Source organism: Triticum aestivum, chromosome 2A, assembly GCF_018294505.1.
Source record: "Triticum aestivum cultivar Chinese Spring chromosome 2A, IWGSC CS RefSeq v2.1, whole genome shotgun sequence".
In the NCBI taxonomy this organism is placed as follows: Eukaryota; Viridiplantae; Streptophyta; class Magnoliopsida; order Poales; family Poaceae; genus Triticum; species Triticum aestivum.
The window spans coordinates 730,384,356-730,402,161 of NC_057797.1; the positions used below are offsets into that span (position 1 = coordinate 730,384,356).

General features: G+C 43.8%; 2 protein-coding genes across 4 annotated transcripts; both read left to right on the forward strand.

The window, feature by feature from the left end:
* The first annotated feature begins 4,884 nt into the window (after positions 1-4,884).
* On the forward strand, positions 4,885-5,890 carry LOC123186272 (auxin-responsive protein SAUR22-like). Its single transcript, XM_044598054.1, has one exon. It carries the CDS (start codon positions 4,951-4,953, stop codon positions 5,347-5,349), a length of 399 nt encoding a protein of 132 aa, XP_044453989.1. The 5' UTR covers positions 4,885-4,950; the 3' UTR covers positions 5,350-5,890.
* Positions 5,891-7,639: 1,749 nt separating this feature from the next.
* Positions 7,640-11,521, forward strand: LOC123186273 (uncharacterized). 3 transcript variants are annotated; one of them, XM_044598056.1, is made up of 4 exons: positions 7,640-7,917; positions 8,279-8,506; positions 9,220-9,332; positions 11,171-11,521. In XM_044598056.1, exons 1-3 carry the CDS (start codon positions 7,701-7,703, stop codon positions 9,324-9,326), a joined length of 552 nt encoding a protein of 183 aa, XP_044453991.1. In that variant the 5' UTR covers positions 7,640-7,700; the 3' UTR covers positions 9,327-9,332; positions 11,171-11,521. The 3 variants fall into 3 exon arrangements, with proteins under 3 accessions (XP_044453991.1, XP_044453990.1, XP_044453992.1); XM_044598055.1 differs by having other exon boundaries at positions 9,220-9,298; XM_044598057.1 differs by having other exon boundaries at positions 7,644-7,869; positions 9,220-9,298; positions 11,171-11,499.
* Positions 11,522-17,806: the final 6,285 nt, after the last annotated feature.

Genomic DNA, 17,806 nt, shown 5'->3' on the forward strand with positions numbered 1-17,806 from the left:
AAGATCATCTTGAGCTTGTGTTCCTTTGAAAGAAGTAGGATCATACTTCTCTTGTTGAGGAACAAACTTCGTCTTGGGGTATTGATCTTCTTCCCACTCAACTCCATTGGCATTGAACTTTCGTTCAAAACCAACACCTTGATTCTTCCGGTGCCTTCCTTGCTTGCGTACAATTTCCTCGAATTGCTTACTTCCGGCAAGGCTCTTGTAAACACCTTTCTCTATAATTCCCTTCAATAAGCTATTTTCTTGCTCAAGTGTAACTTGGCTAAGAGAATCATTAGTGGAATCAAGAGAACTACTAGAAGCAACAATATTGGATTTAGCATGATTATTGTTACTACTAGAGGAAGAATCTTTCTTGTTCTTGTTACTAGACTTGACTTGAGGCATGTAAGTGGATAAGAGTAAACGCTTGGCAATGTAAGAAGAACTTTTCTTACGAAGATCATCATTGATTGCTTTTAAGAACTCATGCTCTTGCTCAAGGTTGAGCTTTTCAAAGCGTAATTTCTCATGAGTCCTTAAAAGTTCTCGATGATCTTCTAAGATAGTTTCATGAGCTAACTTAAGAGTGTTTAGTTCTTTAGTGAGAGACTCAATCTTCTCCTTATCATTGTCATTTGTTTTATCTTGATTAGCATGATTAATTGACGTTTCATCACAGTATTCATCACTAGAGTTGTCAACAAGTAAATCATCATCACCTAACAAGTCATCTTCATCATTATTGAAATCAACATACTCGGGGTGTGATACCTTTGGGTCTTTAGCCATGAAGCATGTTCCAACTCCTTCATTTGGTGAGTCAAATATGTCGTAGGAGTTGGTTGTCACAAGTGCTAGACCGGCAACACCTTCATCTTGAGTATATTCAGAGTCGGAGTGATAGCTTCTCTCGGAGTGGTTGTCAGAGTCGGAGCTGGATACCCATTCACCAACATGAGCTTGATGTCTTCGTTTTGTGTTGCTCCTTGATGACTTGTCCTTTCTTTCTGAATCCTTCGTTCATAATGATCATCTCTACTCCTTCTTTCTCTAGATGGTGATTCTTCTCTTCTAGTTCTTCTCTTGGGAGAATCTTCTCTTCTCTTGTAGGGGGGCGTACACTCATTGGAATAGTGTCCGGGCCTTCCACAATTGTAGCAGTTTCGCTCTCGACTAGAAGATCTTTTGTCATTGTAGGACCTTGACTTGGAGCTTCTCTCTTTGCTTCTACTCTTGTAGAACTTGTTGAAGTTCTTCACCATTAAGCTTAATTCTTCATTGAAGGTTTGTTTCTCACTCGATGATGTGGGGGCTTCACATGAGGCTTTGTAAGCACCACTTGATTTGTTGTGAAGTTCCTCTTTATCCTTGAGTGACATCTCATGAGCAACAATTCTTCCGATGACTTCCGTTGGCTTGAGATCTTTGTAATTTGGCATCATTTGGATCAATGTGCACACGGTATCATATTTTCCATCCAAGGCTCTTAGGATCTTCTTAATGATGAATCTATCTGTCATCTCTTCACTCCCTAAGCCGGCAATCTCATTTGTGATAAGAGCAAGCCTAGAGTACATTTCAGCAACACCTTCACCATCCTTCATTTTGAACTTGTCAAGTTGACTTTGAAGCACATCCAATTTGGATTCCTTGACGGAGTCGGTACCTTCGTGCATATCAATCAAAGTATCCCAAGTTTCCTTTGCATTCTCAAGACGGCTGATTTTGTTGAATTCTTTGGGGCACAATTCGTTGAAGAGTATATCACAAGCTTGAGCATTGTATTGCAGCATTTTCAACTCTTCCGCGGTGGCTTCACAGTTCGGTTCTTTCCCGCCAAAGAATTCATCTTGCAAGCCAATACACACAATAGCCCAAACGGCGGGGTTATGTCCAAGAATATGCATTTTCATCTTATGCCTCCAACTAGCAAAATTAGTGCCATCAAAGTAAGGACCTGTACGGTGATAATTTCCCTCGCTAGACGCCATACTCTCCTAGGTTGTCAAACCAAGGCTATGACCACCAAAAGCTATGGAAATCAAAGAAAATGGAGACCAAAGCTCTGATACCACTTGTAGGATCGAAAGTATGTCTAGAGGGGGGTGATTAGACTACTTGACCAAATAAAAATCTAGCCTTTTCCCAGTTTTAGTTCTTGACAGATTTTAGCTATCTTAGCACAAGTCAAACAATCTCCACACAATTCAAGCAAGCATGCAAAAGAGTATATGAGCAGCGAAAAGTAAAACATGCAACTTGCAAGAATGTAAAGGGAAGGGTTTGGAGGATTCAAACGCAATTGGAGACACGGATGTTTTTGTCGTGGTTTCGATAGGTGGTGCTATCGTACATCCACGTTGATGGAGACTTCAACCCACGGAGGGTAACGGTTGCGCGAGTCCATGGAGGGCTCCACCCATGAAGGGTCCACGAAGAAGCAACCTTGTCTATTCCATCACGGCCGTCGCCCACGAAGGACTTGCCTCACTGGCGGTAGATCTTCACGAAGTAGGCGATCTCCTTGTCCTTACAAACTCCTTGGTTCAACTCCACAATCTTGTCGGAGGCTCCCAAGTGACACCTAGCCAATCTAGGAGACACCACTCTCCAAGAAGTAACAAATGGTGTGTTGATGATGAACTCCTTGCTTTTGTGCTTCAAATGATAGTTTCCCCAACACTCAACTCTCTCTCTCTCACACAGGATTTGATTTGGTGGAAAGAAGATTTGAGTGGAAAACAACTTGGGGAAGGCTAGAGATCAAGATTCATATGGTTGGAATGAAATATCTTGACCTCAACACAAGTGTAGGTGGTTCTCTCTCAGAAAATGTGTATTGGAAGTGTAGGTGTGTTCTGATGGCTTTCTCTACGAATGAAGAGTGGGTGGAGGGGTATATATAGCCTCCACACAAAATCTAACCGTTACACACAATTTGCCAAACTCGGTGGGACCGAATGGTTAAACTCGGTCGGACCGATTCAGTAAACCTAGTGACCGTTAGGATTTTCGATGGGACTGAGATGCAACTCGGTAGGACCGATATGGTTAGGGTTAGGGCATAATGTAATCTCGGTGTGACCGATTACACAAACTCGGTGGGACCGATTTTGGTAATAAGCTAACCAGAGAGTTGGTCAGGTAAACTTGGTGGGACCGATTCGCTCATCTCGGTGAGACCGAAGTGTTACAAAAGGGAAACAGAGAGTTTACATTGCAATCTCGGTGGGACCGATCGCTCATCTCGGTAAGACCGAAATGTTACGAAGGGAAACAGAGATATTACAATCCCATCTCGGTGAGACCGAGATCCCTATCGGTGAGACCGATTTGCCTAGGGTTTGTGGCAGTGGCTATGACATTTGAAACTCGGTGGCGCCGGATAGAAAGAATCGGTGGGGCCGAGTTTGACTTTTGGTTTAGGTCATATGTGGATGTGGGAAGGTAGTTGAGGATTTTGGAGCATATCACTAAGCATTTTGAGCAAGCAAGTCATTAAGCAACACCTTATCCCTCCTTGATAGTATTGGTTTTTCCTATAGACTCAATGTGATCTTGGATCACTAAAATATAAAATGTAGAGTCTTGAGCTTCAAGGTTGAGCCAAACTTTTTGTCCTTAGAATTTTGAGGGATCCACTTTCCTCATCCATGCCATGTCATTCATTGAGCTTTTCCTGAAATATTAATCTTGGAATAATGTTAGCTCAATGAGCTATATGTTGTTAGGAATTATCAAAACCACTCAGGGATAGTTACATTTTCACCTAGCCCGAGTGAACCGTCCACTTGTCTCCTCTCTACTCAACTCATGTAGCTGCCTCGGACCAACAGAAAAGAACTAGATTCCAACTTAGTTTTTGCGGGAATGGATTCCAACTTCATAGAGATTCTGCACATAGTTGATTCTCTAGGCAGTTTCTCACAATGTGCATATGAAAAGAACTAGCCTTTGTCGCGGTTGTGGCTCATTTCTTCACCCTATAGCGGTTTTTGAGAACTTGAATGAATCTAGCAAAATTGTTAGTACGTGAAAGCTTTGGAAAACAACAAAAATCCATAAACACAAAGAATAAAATACAACTTGCATTGCAATACTTTGAAATAAATATGATTCTTTGCATCCTGTGAAAACAATCACAAATAAATATATGCGAAATAAATCATGTAATTCATAGCAATTATTTTGTACCTCATTTTTCTTGCAATTTTAGTATCTCAAGGATCATCAGTGAATTATTATTTTTCTTCTAATTGTCCTCCCATCCCAAATCAATTTCCTTTATGTCCCAAAAAAGTAGTGTCCTCTTTGTGGCGATCATTTTAGTACCATTTGGTGTGTACAAAATGCGGTTCCATGCAAAGTACTCCCTCCGTTCTTAAATATTTTTCTTTTTAGAAATTTCAACAAGTGACTACATACAGAGTAAAATGAGTGAATCAACACTCTAAAATATGTCTATGCATCCATATGTCGTAGTTCATTTGAAATCTCTAAAAAGACAAATATTTAGGAACGGTGGGAGTATAAGCAGAACATATATCAGGATTTTAAGCATTTGCAAAGCCGACTTGTGGTACATGTTATACACACGCACAAAATAAAAAAATAGACATAGGAGTACCTAACAAATGAACCAAAAGGACAATGATCTCCACGAGGTGGAAATGTTACCTGGCACAGCATTACTTAGCACATGTTCTTGGTTTAGATGCTAATCTTTTGCACATGCGATAAACCAAACATAGGAAGAAATTTGCATCATCACAAAGAAAATAAACATGAAGCCGAGGAATAATGTCACGTCGGCCAACTGGACGAAGCCAGCACCTACCAACCGCCTACAAAAACTCCACGCCGCGCTCCCCTCGGAAAGCAGAGCATCCCCACGCCGACTCCGTCCGTCCGCGCCATCGTCCCGCCAAAAGCAGAGCATCCTAAGCCGGCGAGAAGGGAGCGATGGCCAAATGCGGCAAGATACGGAGCATCGTCCGCCTCCAGCAGACGCTGCAGCGGTGGCGGTCCCGGGCCGCGGCGGCGCCGGTGCCGTCGGGGCACGTGGCGGTGTGCGTGGGCGGCGAGTCGCGGCGGTTCTTGGTGCGCGCGGCGCACCTCAACCACCCCGTGTTCCGGGAGCTGCTCCGGCAGTCGGAGGAGGAGTACGGCTTCCCGTCCACCCCCGGCCCCGTCGCGCTCCCCTGCTGCGACGAGGACCGCTTCCTCGACGTCCTCCGCCGCGTGTCCTCCGAGGGCCGCCTCCTCCGCCCGTTCTGCTGCCGCGTGCCGGTCGTCACCAGCCGCGACGTCGCCGCGCGGCCGTTGCTGCAGGGCATGACGGTGGAGAAGGTCGTGTGGTGATCAATATATGGAAGCTGCGCGCCTAGGCCATTCACTATGCTCCGTGTGCATGCAAGCTAGCACCGGCGGTTTGGTTCCGCCGGCGGCAACTGTTCCGTTGGACGCCGACAAGGTTTAAGCATCTCGTGCGCCTGCCGGAGCCGAGAAGACGAACTGACCGAGCAACCGTGAATGACGCGCACGGCAAGCGACGACACGTGGGCCGACAGAAGGGCGCGCTCCCGTGCCCGGCGTGATGGCGAGGCGCCCCAACCGTAGTTCGTCGAGGGCGGCCCGCGTGCGCATCTGAGGCCGCCGGGGGGCGTGCGGCTAGCAACTACTAGCTCTGTAATTCTTGACCTTGGCTGAAGGTAGAAGATTTGTTCCTTTTTACTAATAATTGCTTGAAGAGCGTGATGACTTGGAGAGGATTAAATCCACTTCAATCCCTGCTAAACCCCCTTCAAATCCCTCTCCACCGAACACAGCCTGATTGTGTAGAGTCCTCTTTCTGAAAACTTTTGTGATTGCCGTAACTGGTTGCATCCTTGCCAGGAATAAATTTAAAATAGAAATTATCCCGTAAAAGAAATATTCAAAATAGAAATTGTTCCTTGCTGCACATTCACTGTGTCGTTGTTTCTCATGTGTTCATGATGTTAATGAGGCCAAATAAAGTGTCTTAGAGCATCTTCAATAGATGATGTAGATGCAAAAATAACTAACTTTTGCATTTCGGAGGCTCAAAACCCCTTCTCCAACAGATGATGTAAATGCAAAAAAAAAAAAAAAAATGCATCTCCGCCTTTCGGAGATGTAAAATACAACACATCGCGGTGCAAATATACATCTCCACCTACATGAGATGTAAAACTGGCGACCGCACGCCAACTGCTCAACCGCCTTCAGTTTTGTTCCGTCCGCCCGCCAGATGGTTGCTCGCCTCTACTGCCGGCGATTTCTCACCAGAAACATTGCTGCCGCCGCTCGTCCGTCCATCCCCGACCCTGCCGTCGGTCGTGCCGTCGTAGCCGCCGATTTGAGACTGTCCCGTCGCACCTCCGCCGCCGCTCCACTCGCCCAACGCACCACGCCGCCATCGCCCCGCTACCAGATCCTGCCACTCCACCCCCTTGCCACCAGTTCCCCCGCTGCTTCGTCGCCGCCCGCCTCCGAATCAGCCGAATTGGCTAATTTACCGTCGTCGAATTGCCGCCTCGCTACCGCATTATTTGAGCTCCCCCTGCCACCCTACCACCGCAGGATTCGAGTCACACACCTGCCGCCACACCGTCGCCATTTTTCCACCTCCATACTCGACCTTCTCGCATCACACGACCGTCGCACCGATGCCCTGCTGCGACCAATCCGCTGCTCAATTCACAGCCGCACCGCCAGCCATTCGAGCTCCTGCCGCCGCATTTGACCTCCCAGCTCTCCTCGCTCGGCCGCCGGCACACCAACCGTCGCCGCTCCTCCCGACTCTCGGCGCTCGGCCGCCGGTGCCATGCCTACTAATTTGTACATCTTCATTTGCATCATTTTATTGGAGTTGAACTTTTACATCTCCGTTTTGCATGATCTGTTGGAGTTGGCCCTTTTTTGGAGATGTAAATTTTTACATCTCCAAATTTGCATTTTCTATTGGAGATGCTCTTAGCTCTTACTTTTCTTGCGGCGAAGATTCAGAAGTTTGTGTACGTATGTGCTTTTACATAGAGTGAAACTGATCTATTATATGTAAATAAAAGCCCCCAAGTACTTGATTTTACTGCGTTGTGGTGCAGCGGGGTCATTTGTTGACGTCATTATTATTTTTACCAACAAGATTCGTTTATGCATTAACATGAATAGTTGCAACAATCGTCGTTGTCGGTCACAGCAAAAGTTGACGACGGTTGCTGCAAAATCATTGCCGCCGTCGCCGTGGGTCGCAACATCACCATGAATGGTTGTAGAAATACTAAGAATACTAGGCCCGTAAGGGTTCCTTTTTTCTAGGTTTTTTGGAATTTTTTTACAGCCTCTTGGTAAAACGACGCGTTTAACTGTTGAATAGAGAGTCCCTACGATGCCGGATGGTCGTTCAGATTCTTTTAGCAAACAGTTTAATCACGTGGCCTATGGAACTGCCTAGATATTTGCATGGATTTTGGAAGGCGGTAGAACCAGACAGCGATCTGGTTTGATGACACGTGCGAACACGTGTAAGTGTTTCCGACGTTGGCTTTGGTTCGTCATCCCTGTAGAATTCTGAAGAAATATCGGGAGGCAGAACGAGCACACCCCCTAACCACCCTATATCTGTATATAAAGCTATTCTCGACCCATATCCAACAATCCCAGTCTCCCTGCCCACATCCTCCCCCAAGATGGGGCGTACTGGCATCGGCGTGCTCCATCGCCGCCCCGGACACACAACGGCGACGCCACGACCAATGAGATCCGCGCGAGGAGGGAGGTGCATTAGGGGGGATTCGGGCTGCTCACCGGCCAAGCCCTCCGACGAGCGGCCAGACCCAGGCGAGGTGGATTTCATGGGTGAGCCCCTGTTCCCTTCCTCCTCTTCTGCGAGATCTGGCCCGGCTGGTACGGAATCCTCCCAGATTTGGCTTCCTTTTTGCACTCCACTATTCTCCGGCATGTCGTCGTTCGTCGTTTCGTTCCCGTGACCCCTGCACCGACGGGAGAGTCCGGTCTTCCCACCTATAAATGTTCTGGTTCTTCTCCACGAGGACACGACGACGAACTCCACCACGATGAACTGCTCACTTTTAGCTGAATTACCTTGCATCTCTCTGTACTTCCTTTTATTACTCGACTGCGCCGTAGCTCTAGGTTTGCATTGGGTCGCCAGGATCCTGATGTTGTATTGCCTGCCTGCCTGCCTTCTTACTTAGATCTTTTCCTACAGATGCCTAATTCTTTTTGTTTGATGTGCTATGTGCAGTGTTATTGCTAGGAGTGGTCTTTTTGGTTCTACGAGAACCTAATGTCCAAGACTTCAGGTTAAGTTCAGCCGCCCTGCGAGCAAGAGCACCATGTACCTCTACTACGAGGGCATGCCAGATTCTCCACAAGCTCAGCCGCGAGTCACACGACATCCTCTGCAGGAACTGTAACCACTTCTACTATGTGCTCTGCCATAATCTCGGCATCCCCAAGCTTCCAAGTAAGGGTAAGAGATTCAGGCTATGTTCTTCTGATTAGCCACTGGACTATGGTCTTCTCCCTAAAAATTAGTCACTAGACTGTATTTGTAGGCAGTGTGTTGTGGCGTTTGACACATCTTAATATCATGATTTACTACAGAATGGCCATACTTTTCATAATTGAAGCTTGGTACCCGTACTAGCTGGATACCAGTACTAGAAAAAAAAATCTTATTTGGTCAATGGCTACATACTCGAAGAAGTGGTTGTTTGAATGAATAAAATTAGTGTCAGTTTTCAAAGAACGTATTTTCATTGGATTGTTTTTGGAAAATCCAATTTTACTTATATAATTTACTTAAGTATGAACAAAATCTTGTCTGAACTATAAAATTGTAGTATCCATTGCCATTAGCAGATGGATATTCATCAGATAGACATACATACTTGTTTTCACTTGAATCCAAGCAAAATATCATGTCAATTAGATAAATTGTACAGTTTTTGGGCTGAACCATTAAGTTTCGTGATGACTTACCTATTTTGTACAAGTATGGGTGCCTAAACGAGGAAAGAGTCTTTATTTGAGTCTTGGTTAAAGTGAAAATTGTCTAGAAGAAGTGTAAGGTGGTTCTGTGGATTTACTTAGCTTTAGCACAATATGAGTAGCAATTGTAGTTTGTCAACTCTCAGCCAAGCAAGCTTAGTTCTTCTCAATTTTAGTCCCTTCTTGTTACAGGAAACAATCTGAATTATGGCGAGGACTGGAATTATGTGCTCATGAGGCTGTTACCTCAAACGCTGCGCCAGTTTTTTAGGTACTTGCGCATCACATATTCGATCTGAATTTGGGTAAGCCTGTGCTATATGGTAAATATCCCATCATTATAATGGAATGAGTATCTGTTTTGATTTGCCTTCTGATCCATAAAAAAAGGATATCTCATTGTTCTCTAGATTGTCACGGAGTGGGCTCTCATTGTTTTATATGGTCTATGTAGTCTTTAAAAATTACAATTTAAGGTCTTGATAATTGAGGTGAACATGGTCAAGTGTTGAGCATTTTGGGGTCAGAGATTGAGAATTGAGTTTTTTCCACCAAAAAGAAAACTTTGTACTAATTACTCTTGTCTATTTTCCACTCTGATGCTCTAGATGTTTAATGATTTCATAGTTTTTTGTCTATATTGTCAGTGTATTTGCTATTTTCAAGTTTGTACAGGTTTTGAAAAAACGTTTAATCCCTTGCTGCGCATAATTTGTATAGGCAAAAGTAGCAATCTCATTTGTTTGTTCTATTGTCAGAATGACAGATGGTGCATGTCATTCAGTTGGGTAATATTGTTGTACTCTATAGGAGTTACCTTATTTTGTTTCATTCTATTCAGGTTGGTAATGCGTGTCTTGCACAAGATAATTACCGTGTTGATGGATCATATAGCAGGTTCAATGTGCAGTTTTAAATTTCTTTAGCACATGTGTGCATGCACACACACACACACACACACACACACACACACACACATACGTACAGTGTTTATAGATCTTTTTTATAGTGTAGTTGTTGTCCAAGGCTTTATCTGCCAGCTTAATATGATTGTTGCCTTGGTCTACTTTGATAAACGATTTTCTGATTCAAGAAAGGTTTCTTTCCAAAATTGTATAGAAGAGCATCATGCACATTTTTCAGAGAGTATCGACATCTGAGAGGGAGTTTGTATGCTTTGATGACATTCTACCTTCAGTTTTGGTCAACAATGTGTGAGCCCAAATATTCAGATCCCAGTGAGCTCTCACATTTAGTTTGAGGGAAGCATGTAAAAGTGCACCCAGCCGTAACAAATTTTGATGGCACTAGATTTAAAATTATTAAGTGCAGCTGATTGCATAAGATGGTACCTTATGGAAGAACCAGGCAGTTAAAGTATATTAGGTCTAGCACTCCATGTCAGGCAACTGTAAGAATTTGTTGGGTTTAGTTGGTGTTGCCTTGTAGAATAAGATGGATAACGGTCGGAGTACTCGCCCAAGTATTTATTTTGATATTATATTTATATATGTGACTCCGATACACGATAGTGGTTTTCATTTTTTAATACAATAGCTGATGTTACTTTTCTGGAATTAGATGGAAGAGGTGAACATTCATTTCATATTAATATCCATGTTCAAGTCCATAACTTATGGAAGAAGTCAGGGTTAACTCTATGTTAATATTAGTATTCAGGTCCCAAGCTTCAGCAATTTAGTTGTAATGATGACACAGTTGATCTTGGCTTCCTCCTCTTAAGAGTTTATTTGTTCTAACAAGGTTGAAAGGAGACACAGACAATCTGCACATATCGTAGCCTATCAGGGATGGATTAATGACTAACTGGGCTTTTTCCTGGCTTTGACTTCAGATGTTGTAGTTAACTCTATGTACCAGGGACATGTAGTTTGAGATTGGTTTTAGTACTGAATATATACCTTTTAAGGGAACTCTTATATTCACTTAGATATGCTAGATGAAGAAAATAATAATAAAAACAATACTTTTTGATGTGCTATGGTTATGGCTGCCCAAGATAGAAAGGGTGATACTTTATTTCCTTTTTGTTTTGTTGGAATTTAATCTGTCTTGTAAAATATCTTTTGATGTATATTTGTTCTACTATCTTTGTTTTTGTCTGAATATTGTGAATGAGCAGCATGAACACGGCGTCTAGAGGAGCACACAAGGCAATGGAGTGATGAATGATGCCTTCGTTTTCTAGATGGCAAAACTATGTATGAAACACACTCAAATGTATGTACCCCAAAAGAATCTCACAAGGCAAAAGTAAATGAGTATATGTTGATTGGTGCCGAACATACAAAATTGTATATATACGAATGGAGCTCCCTAGAGCAACTAGCACTTGTTATTTACCAGTTTATATCAGATGCCATTTTTAGAGGGCCACTAAATATACTACTTTCAGGTTTCAGCCAATCAAGGCAATGACACTGTACCTCTTCTCTTATACATTCTTCTTTCTATTTACATCCTGTTCTCAAAATAGTGCAACGACAGGGTAACAAGATGATGCATGTACCCATGACTGGGAGTATGGTTACATCTACCGACCAAGTTGGCTTATTCATAATATTTTGACACTGCTGGATTCATCTTGGTGATATGTGGCTCTTATACAATTCTATATACTTATGTGGCTCTTATACAATTCTATATACTTTATTCGAACTTCCATAGGTCATTTTTGTTTTGTAAATAGGCTTCGCCCCAGTATTTTGGTACCACTTTGTTAGTACAAGTAGATTTGTCTCTTTATCCCTGCTTGCATTATGTATAAAATTTATGAATAATTAACCATACACGATTGTCTTCCACATTGTTAGAAAGACAAAGACATACCCACATAAAACATATAGCGATTTTTTTTGTGTATAAGAAAAACAATTGTTAAGCGAATCAGCGAGGCGCGGCGTGCCGCCACGCACAACTCGCTAGTTACCATCTAAGGTTGTAGCACGCGCCGACGCAGGCCGCAATATCGGGGCTTGTCGGTTGTGCTCCGACCTTGGATGGTGATGGAGCGAGGTATGGGTAGACATGGTCATGGCAACCGTCTGCGGCGACCGGTGCACTCGCATGGCGGGTTTGAGGTGCTAGTTTTGGTGATAGTGGAGGGGAGCTTGACGGGCCAGAGAGACAGGGAGAGAAGTCGGTGCTGCCTCCAGGCGGTGCTCGTCCCTCTGGCAGCGCCAACAGCGGTTGTGAGCATTGGTGGGAGGCCTCACGGTGGCACAGGAGCCAGAAAAAATATGGTCCAGCGTGCACTCTGAAGAGAAGGATTGAGAGAAGAAAACAAATGGATAGGAAAGAACGGAAAAGGAGATAAGGTTCATAGGGGAGAGATGGTTGCGCGACCGCTTTTGTCGTGGGTCCCACAGAACCCGTGTCGTCATCAACTGTGACCGGCGCGAGACGTAGCCGCTCAGCCATGGGAACATTTACCCTTTTCATATATGAAATTCTCGAGCCAAAAGATGGATGCATATGTTGTTTTTCATTTTGCTAAATGATATCAATTAAATGATGTATCAATTCCATAAATTGCATATAGCAATATATAAATCAGCAAAATTCTTTCTAATATTTTAGATAGAAGATATCAAAAAGTGCGAGAAACCGCATTGATGACTAATAAAGTAGGGTTTTCACTCGTGTGACTTGAGTCTTTTCGGTATAGTGTCGCGTCGGTCGATGTCGTAGAGTCCAATCCTTTTTCGGACTTGAACTCAGTGGTACTTTTGCTCCTTGCTTTTCAGCACGTACTCACACGAGGGACTCTCAATAGGCAAGGCCTAGAACCTCTAAAGAGGGTGTGACCGATCACCAGATGATGATCAAGAAGAGTCAAAGTTGTCTTACTAGCACGAGCTAATGTACCCTTCTATCCAAATCCAATTTGCATCGATAAAATAAATCCAAATTCCAGTAGTAGATGAATAATTGCAAATTTGTGTGTGTACGAGATTAAAATAACTTCAAAAATAACTGACATAATTTTGGATTTTCCTTATCAGAAAAATACAAACTCCACTCAATTGATGATTCCTCAACGTAGTGCCTCATGTCTTCCCGCAACAATGGATCCCTCCAATCTCCATCAAGTCGCACTACTATTTTGCAAACAAATATATATTGACTTTTCTACTCCAACGATTCAGTTTCTCTTCTCATCTAGTATTTCTCTCCAGACCACATGCACACACATGCAATTTTGTAGGTTAAGAAATGGCGAGGGGCGTCTCCTGACGACCAACCCCGCCCTGCCTCTGGATTCCCCAACGTAGGTACCCCTGACGTGGAAAGAGAGCGCCTCATTGAGGATGCCCGTGCCGACATCGACCCCAACAACTCTCGACGAACCACGGTCGGCGCCGGCGCGTCTCTCACATCCTCCGCTTACCTTCCGCACCCCGCATCAGACGATGTCAGGTAGGCTGGGCGCGGTCTGTGGTGGCGCTCCTGTCCCGTGTGCATCACTCCCATTGTCAGACCATTTGCTAGCCTTCTATGAATCCATCATGTCACTTTCACAAGGATGGCAAGGTTGTGAGGATGCCAAGAATTGCATTGATCTAAGCCCGAACTTCTAAGTAAGTTTCGTCTTGTTCATACGATGGAATCAACCGTCACTAGCTTTTCGGCACGACCACAACAAGAATAATGGATTTATATCTCTGTGAGCTAAGTCTCTCTTCAATTCCTTCATCGGAATATAGAAAATTTTGCCGCCTTTAATAGCAAAGATTCTACCTCTCGGATTATACGTTCGTTAGGCGGGTCACCCCTGAATAATTGAACTCCTCCACGCTGGTTTTGTTATCCTTTGTTTTCCTGCCTCAACCTTGCCATATGCATGGTTGTTTCTGCAATTAAGGCCATGAGACTAGACCAACACTTTATGTGTCATGGATTCTTATTATCCTCATATTGTCTTCACTCCTCGTAGATACCAAAACCTATCAACTGGAGGTCACAGATTCATAGAACAATATGTGTTACCTCTGTAGGTCTTTGAATCATCTTGCATGACCCTTAGATTGGACAACACATATTACGTACACCACAGATAACCAACTTAATAGTCAATCATAGAACTAGTTTAACGAATAAGGATATATAGAATAGACACAAATGAATCTAATATATCTATTGGGGAACACAGTATTTCAAAAAAAAATCCTACGATCACGCAAGATCTATCTAGAAGATGCATAGCAACGAGAGGGGGGAGTGTGTCCATGTACCCTCGTAGACCGAAAGCGGAAGCGTTTAGTAATGCGATTGATGTAGTCAAACGTCTTCGCGATCCAACCGATCCTAACACCGAACGTACGGCACCTCCGCGTTCAGCACATGTTCAGATCGATGACGTCCCTCGATCTCTTGATCCAGTTGAGGAAGAGGGAGAGTTCCATCAGCACGACGGCGTGGCGACGGTGATGGTGAAGTTACCGGCACAGGGCTTCACCTAAGCACTACGACAATATGACCGATGTGTGTAACTGTGGAGTGGGGCAACGCACACTGGTGAGACAAGACTTGGTGTGTATTTGGGGTGCCCCCCTCCCACGTATATAAAGGGGAGGAGAGGTGGCCGGCCCAAGGGGGCGCGCGCCATGGGGAGTCCAACTAGGATTCCCAATCCTAGTTGGAGTCCCCTTCCTTTCCAAGAGAGGGAGAGAGAGGAAAGGAGGAGAAGGGAGAAGGAAAGAGGGGGCGGCGCCCCCCTCCCTAGTCCAATTCGGACTGGCCATGGGGGGGCTTTCTTGTGGCCCTTCTCTCCTTTCAACTAAGGCCCATGAAGGCCCATGAACTTTCGGGGGTGGGGGGGGGGTGGGGTCCGGTAACCCCCGGTACTCCGACACTTGTCCGAAACGACCCGAACCATTCCGGTGTCCGAATGTAACCTTCAAATATATGAATCTTTACCTCTCGACCATTTCGAGACTTCTCGTCATGTCCATGATCTCATCCTGGACTTCGAACAATCTTCGGTCATCAAATCACATAACTCATAATACAAATCGTCATCGAACATTAAGCGTGCGGACCCTATGGGTTCGAGAACTATGTAACATGACCAAGACATATCTTCGGTCAATAACCAACAGCGGAACCTGGATGCTCATATTGGCTCCTGAATATTCTACGAAGATCTTTATCGGTCAAAACCGCATAACAACATACGTTGTTCCCTTTGTCATCGGTATGTTACTTTCCCGAGATTCGATCGTCGGTATCATCAAACCTATTTCAATCTCGTTACCGGCAAGTCTCTTTACTCGTTCCGTAATGCATCATCCCATGGCTAACTCATTAGACACATTGCTTGCAAGGCTCATAGTGATGTGCATTACCGTGAAGGCCCAGAGATACCTCTCCGATACACTGAGTGACAAATCCTAATCTTGATCTTTGCCAACTCAACAAACACCATCGGAGACACCTGTAGGGAATCTTTATAATCACCCAGTTACATTGTGACATTTGATAGAACACAAGGTGTTCCTACGATATTCGGGAGTTGCATAATCTCATAGTCAGAGGAACATGTATAAGTCATGAAGAAAGCAATAGCAATAAAACTAAACGATCATTATGCTAAGCTAAAGGATGGGTCTTGTCCATCACATCATTTCTAATGATGTGATCTCGTTCATCAAATGACAACACATGTCCATGGCTAGGAAACATAACCATCTTTGATTAACGAGCTAGTCAAGTAGAGGCATACTAGGGACACTCTGTTTGTCTATGTATTCACACATGTACTAAGTTTCTGGCTAATACAATTCTAGCAGGAATAATAAACATTTATCATGATATAAGGAAATATAAACAACAACTTTATTATTGCCTCTAGGGCATATTTCCTTCAGTCTCCCACTTGCACTAGAGTCAATAATCTAGATTACACAGAAATGATTCTAACACCCATGGAGTCTTGGTGTTGATCATGTTTTGCTCGTGAGAGAGGCTTAGTCAGCGGGTCTGCTACATTCAGATTCGTGTGTATCTTGTAAATCTCTATGTCTCCCTCCTTGACTTGATCGTGGATGGAATTGAAGCGTCTCTTGATGTGCTTGGTTCTCTTGTGAAATCTAGATTCCTTTGCCAAGGCAATTGCACCAGTATTGTCACAAAAGATTTTCATTGGACCCGATGCACTAGGTATGACACTGATACGTCTCCAACGTATATATAGTTTTTTATTGTTCCTTGTTGTTTTATTATCAATCTTGGATGTTTTATAATCATTTTATAGTCATTTTATATTATTTTTGGTACTAACCTATTGACATAGTGCCAAGTGCAGTTGCTGTTTTTTTCATGTTTTTTACATCGCGGAAAATCAATATCAAACGGAGTCCAAATGCCACAAAACTTTACGGAGATTTTTTATGGACCAGATGGAAGATATTGGGCCCTGGTTGCACCTGGGGGAGTCCCGAGGAGGGGACAACCCACCAGGGAGCGCTAGGAGGCCCAGGCGCGCCCTGGTGGGTTGTGCCCACCTCGGGTGCCCCCCGGACCGCCTCTTTGCTCTATAAATACCCCAATATTCCCAAAACCCTAGGGGAATTGTCGAAATATTCATCCAGCCACCGCAGAGTCCAGAACCACCAAATCCAATCTAGACACCATCACAGAGGGGTTCACCACTTCCATTCGTGCCTCTCCGATGATGCGTGAGTAGTTCTTTGTAGACCTTCGGGTCCGTAGTTAGTAGCTAGATGGCTTCATCTCTCTCTCTCTTGATTCTCAATACAATGGTCTCTTGGAGATCCATATGATGTAACTCTTTTGCGGTGTGTTTGTTGGGATCGATGAAATTTGAGTTTATGATCAGATCTATCTTTTTATATCCATGAAAGTATTTGAGTTTATTTGATCTCTTTTATGCATGATTTCTTATAGCCTCATATTTCTACTTCGATATTTGGGTTTTGTCAGGCCAACTTGATCTATTTATCTTGCAATGGGAAGAGATGCCCGGTAGTGGGTTCGATCTTACGGTGCTTGATCCAAGTGATAGAAAGGGAACCGACACGTATGTATCATTGCTACTGATAAAAAGACGAGATCTATATCTACCGCCATATAGATAAACGGATCTTGTCTACATCATGTCATCATTCTTATTGCATTACTCTATTTTTCCATGAACTTAATACACTAGATGCATGCTGGATAGCGGTCGATGTGTCGAGTAATAGTAGTAGATGCAGGCAGGAGTCGGTCTACTAATCTTGGACGTGATGCTTATGTAATGAGAATTGCCTGGATATTGTCATAATTATTTGAGGTTCTATCAATTGCCCAACAGTAATTTGTTCACCCACCGCTTTGCTATTTTTCTCGAGAGAAGCCACTAGTGAAACCTATGGCCCCGGGTCTCTTTCTCATATATTTGCCTTTGCGATCTACTTTTTATTTGCTTTTATTTTCAGATCTATTAAACAAAAAAAACCTGAAATACCTTGCTGCAATTTATTTTATTTGGCGTTCGATCTATCAATATTTACAACTTTATCTCCTTTCACACGCCGTTTCTGGCGCCATTACCCGAAAGGGATTGACAACCCCTTTAACACGTCGGGTTGCGAGTGGTTGTTATTTGTGTGCAGGGGGTTTTTATGTTGTGTTGCGTGGTTCTCCTACTCGTTCGATAACCTTGGTTTCATATCTGATGGAAATACCTACCGCCGCTGTGCTGCATCATCCCTTCCTCTTTGGGGAAGAAACCGACGTAGCTTCAAGCGACATC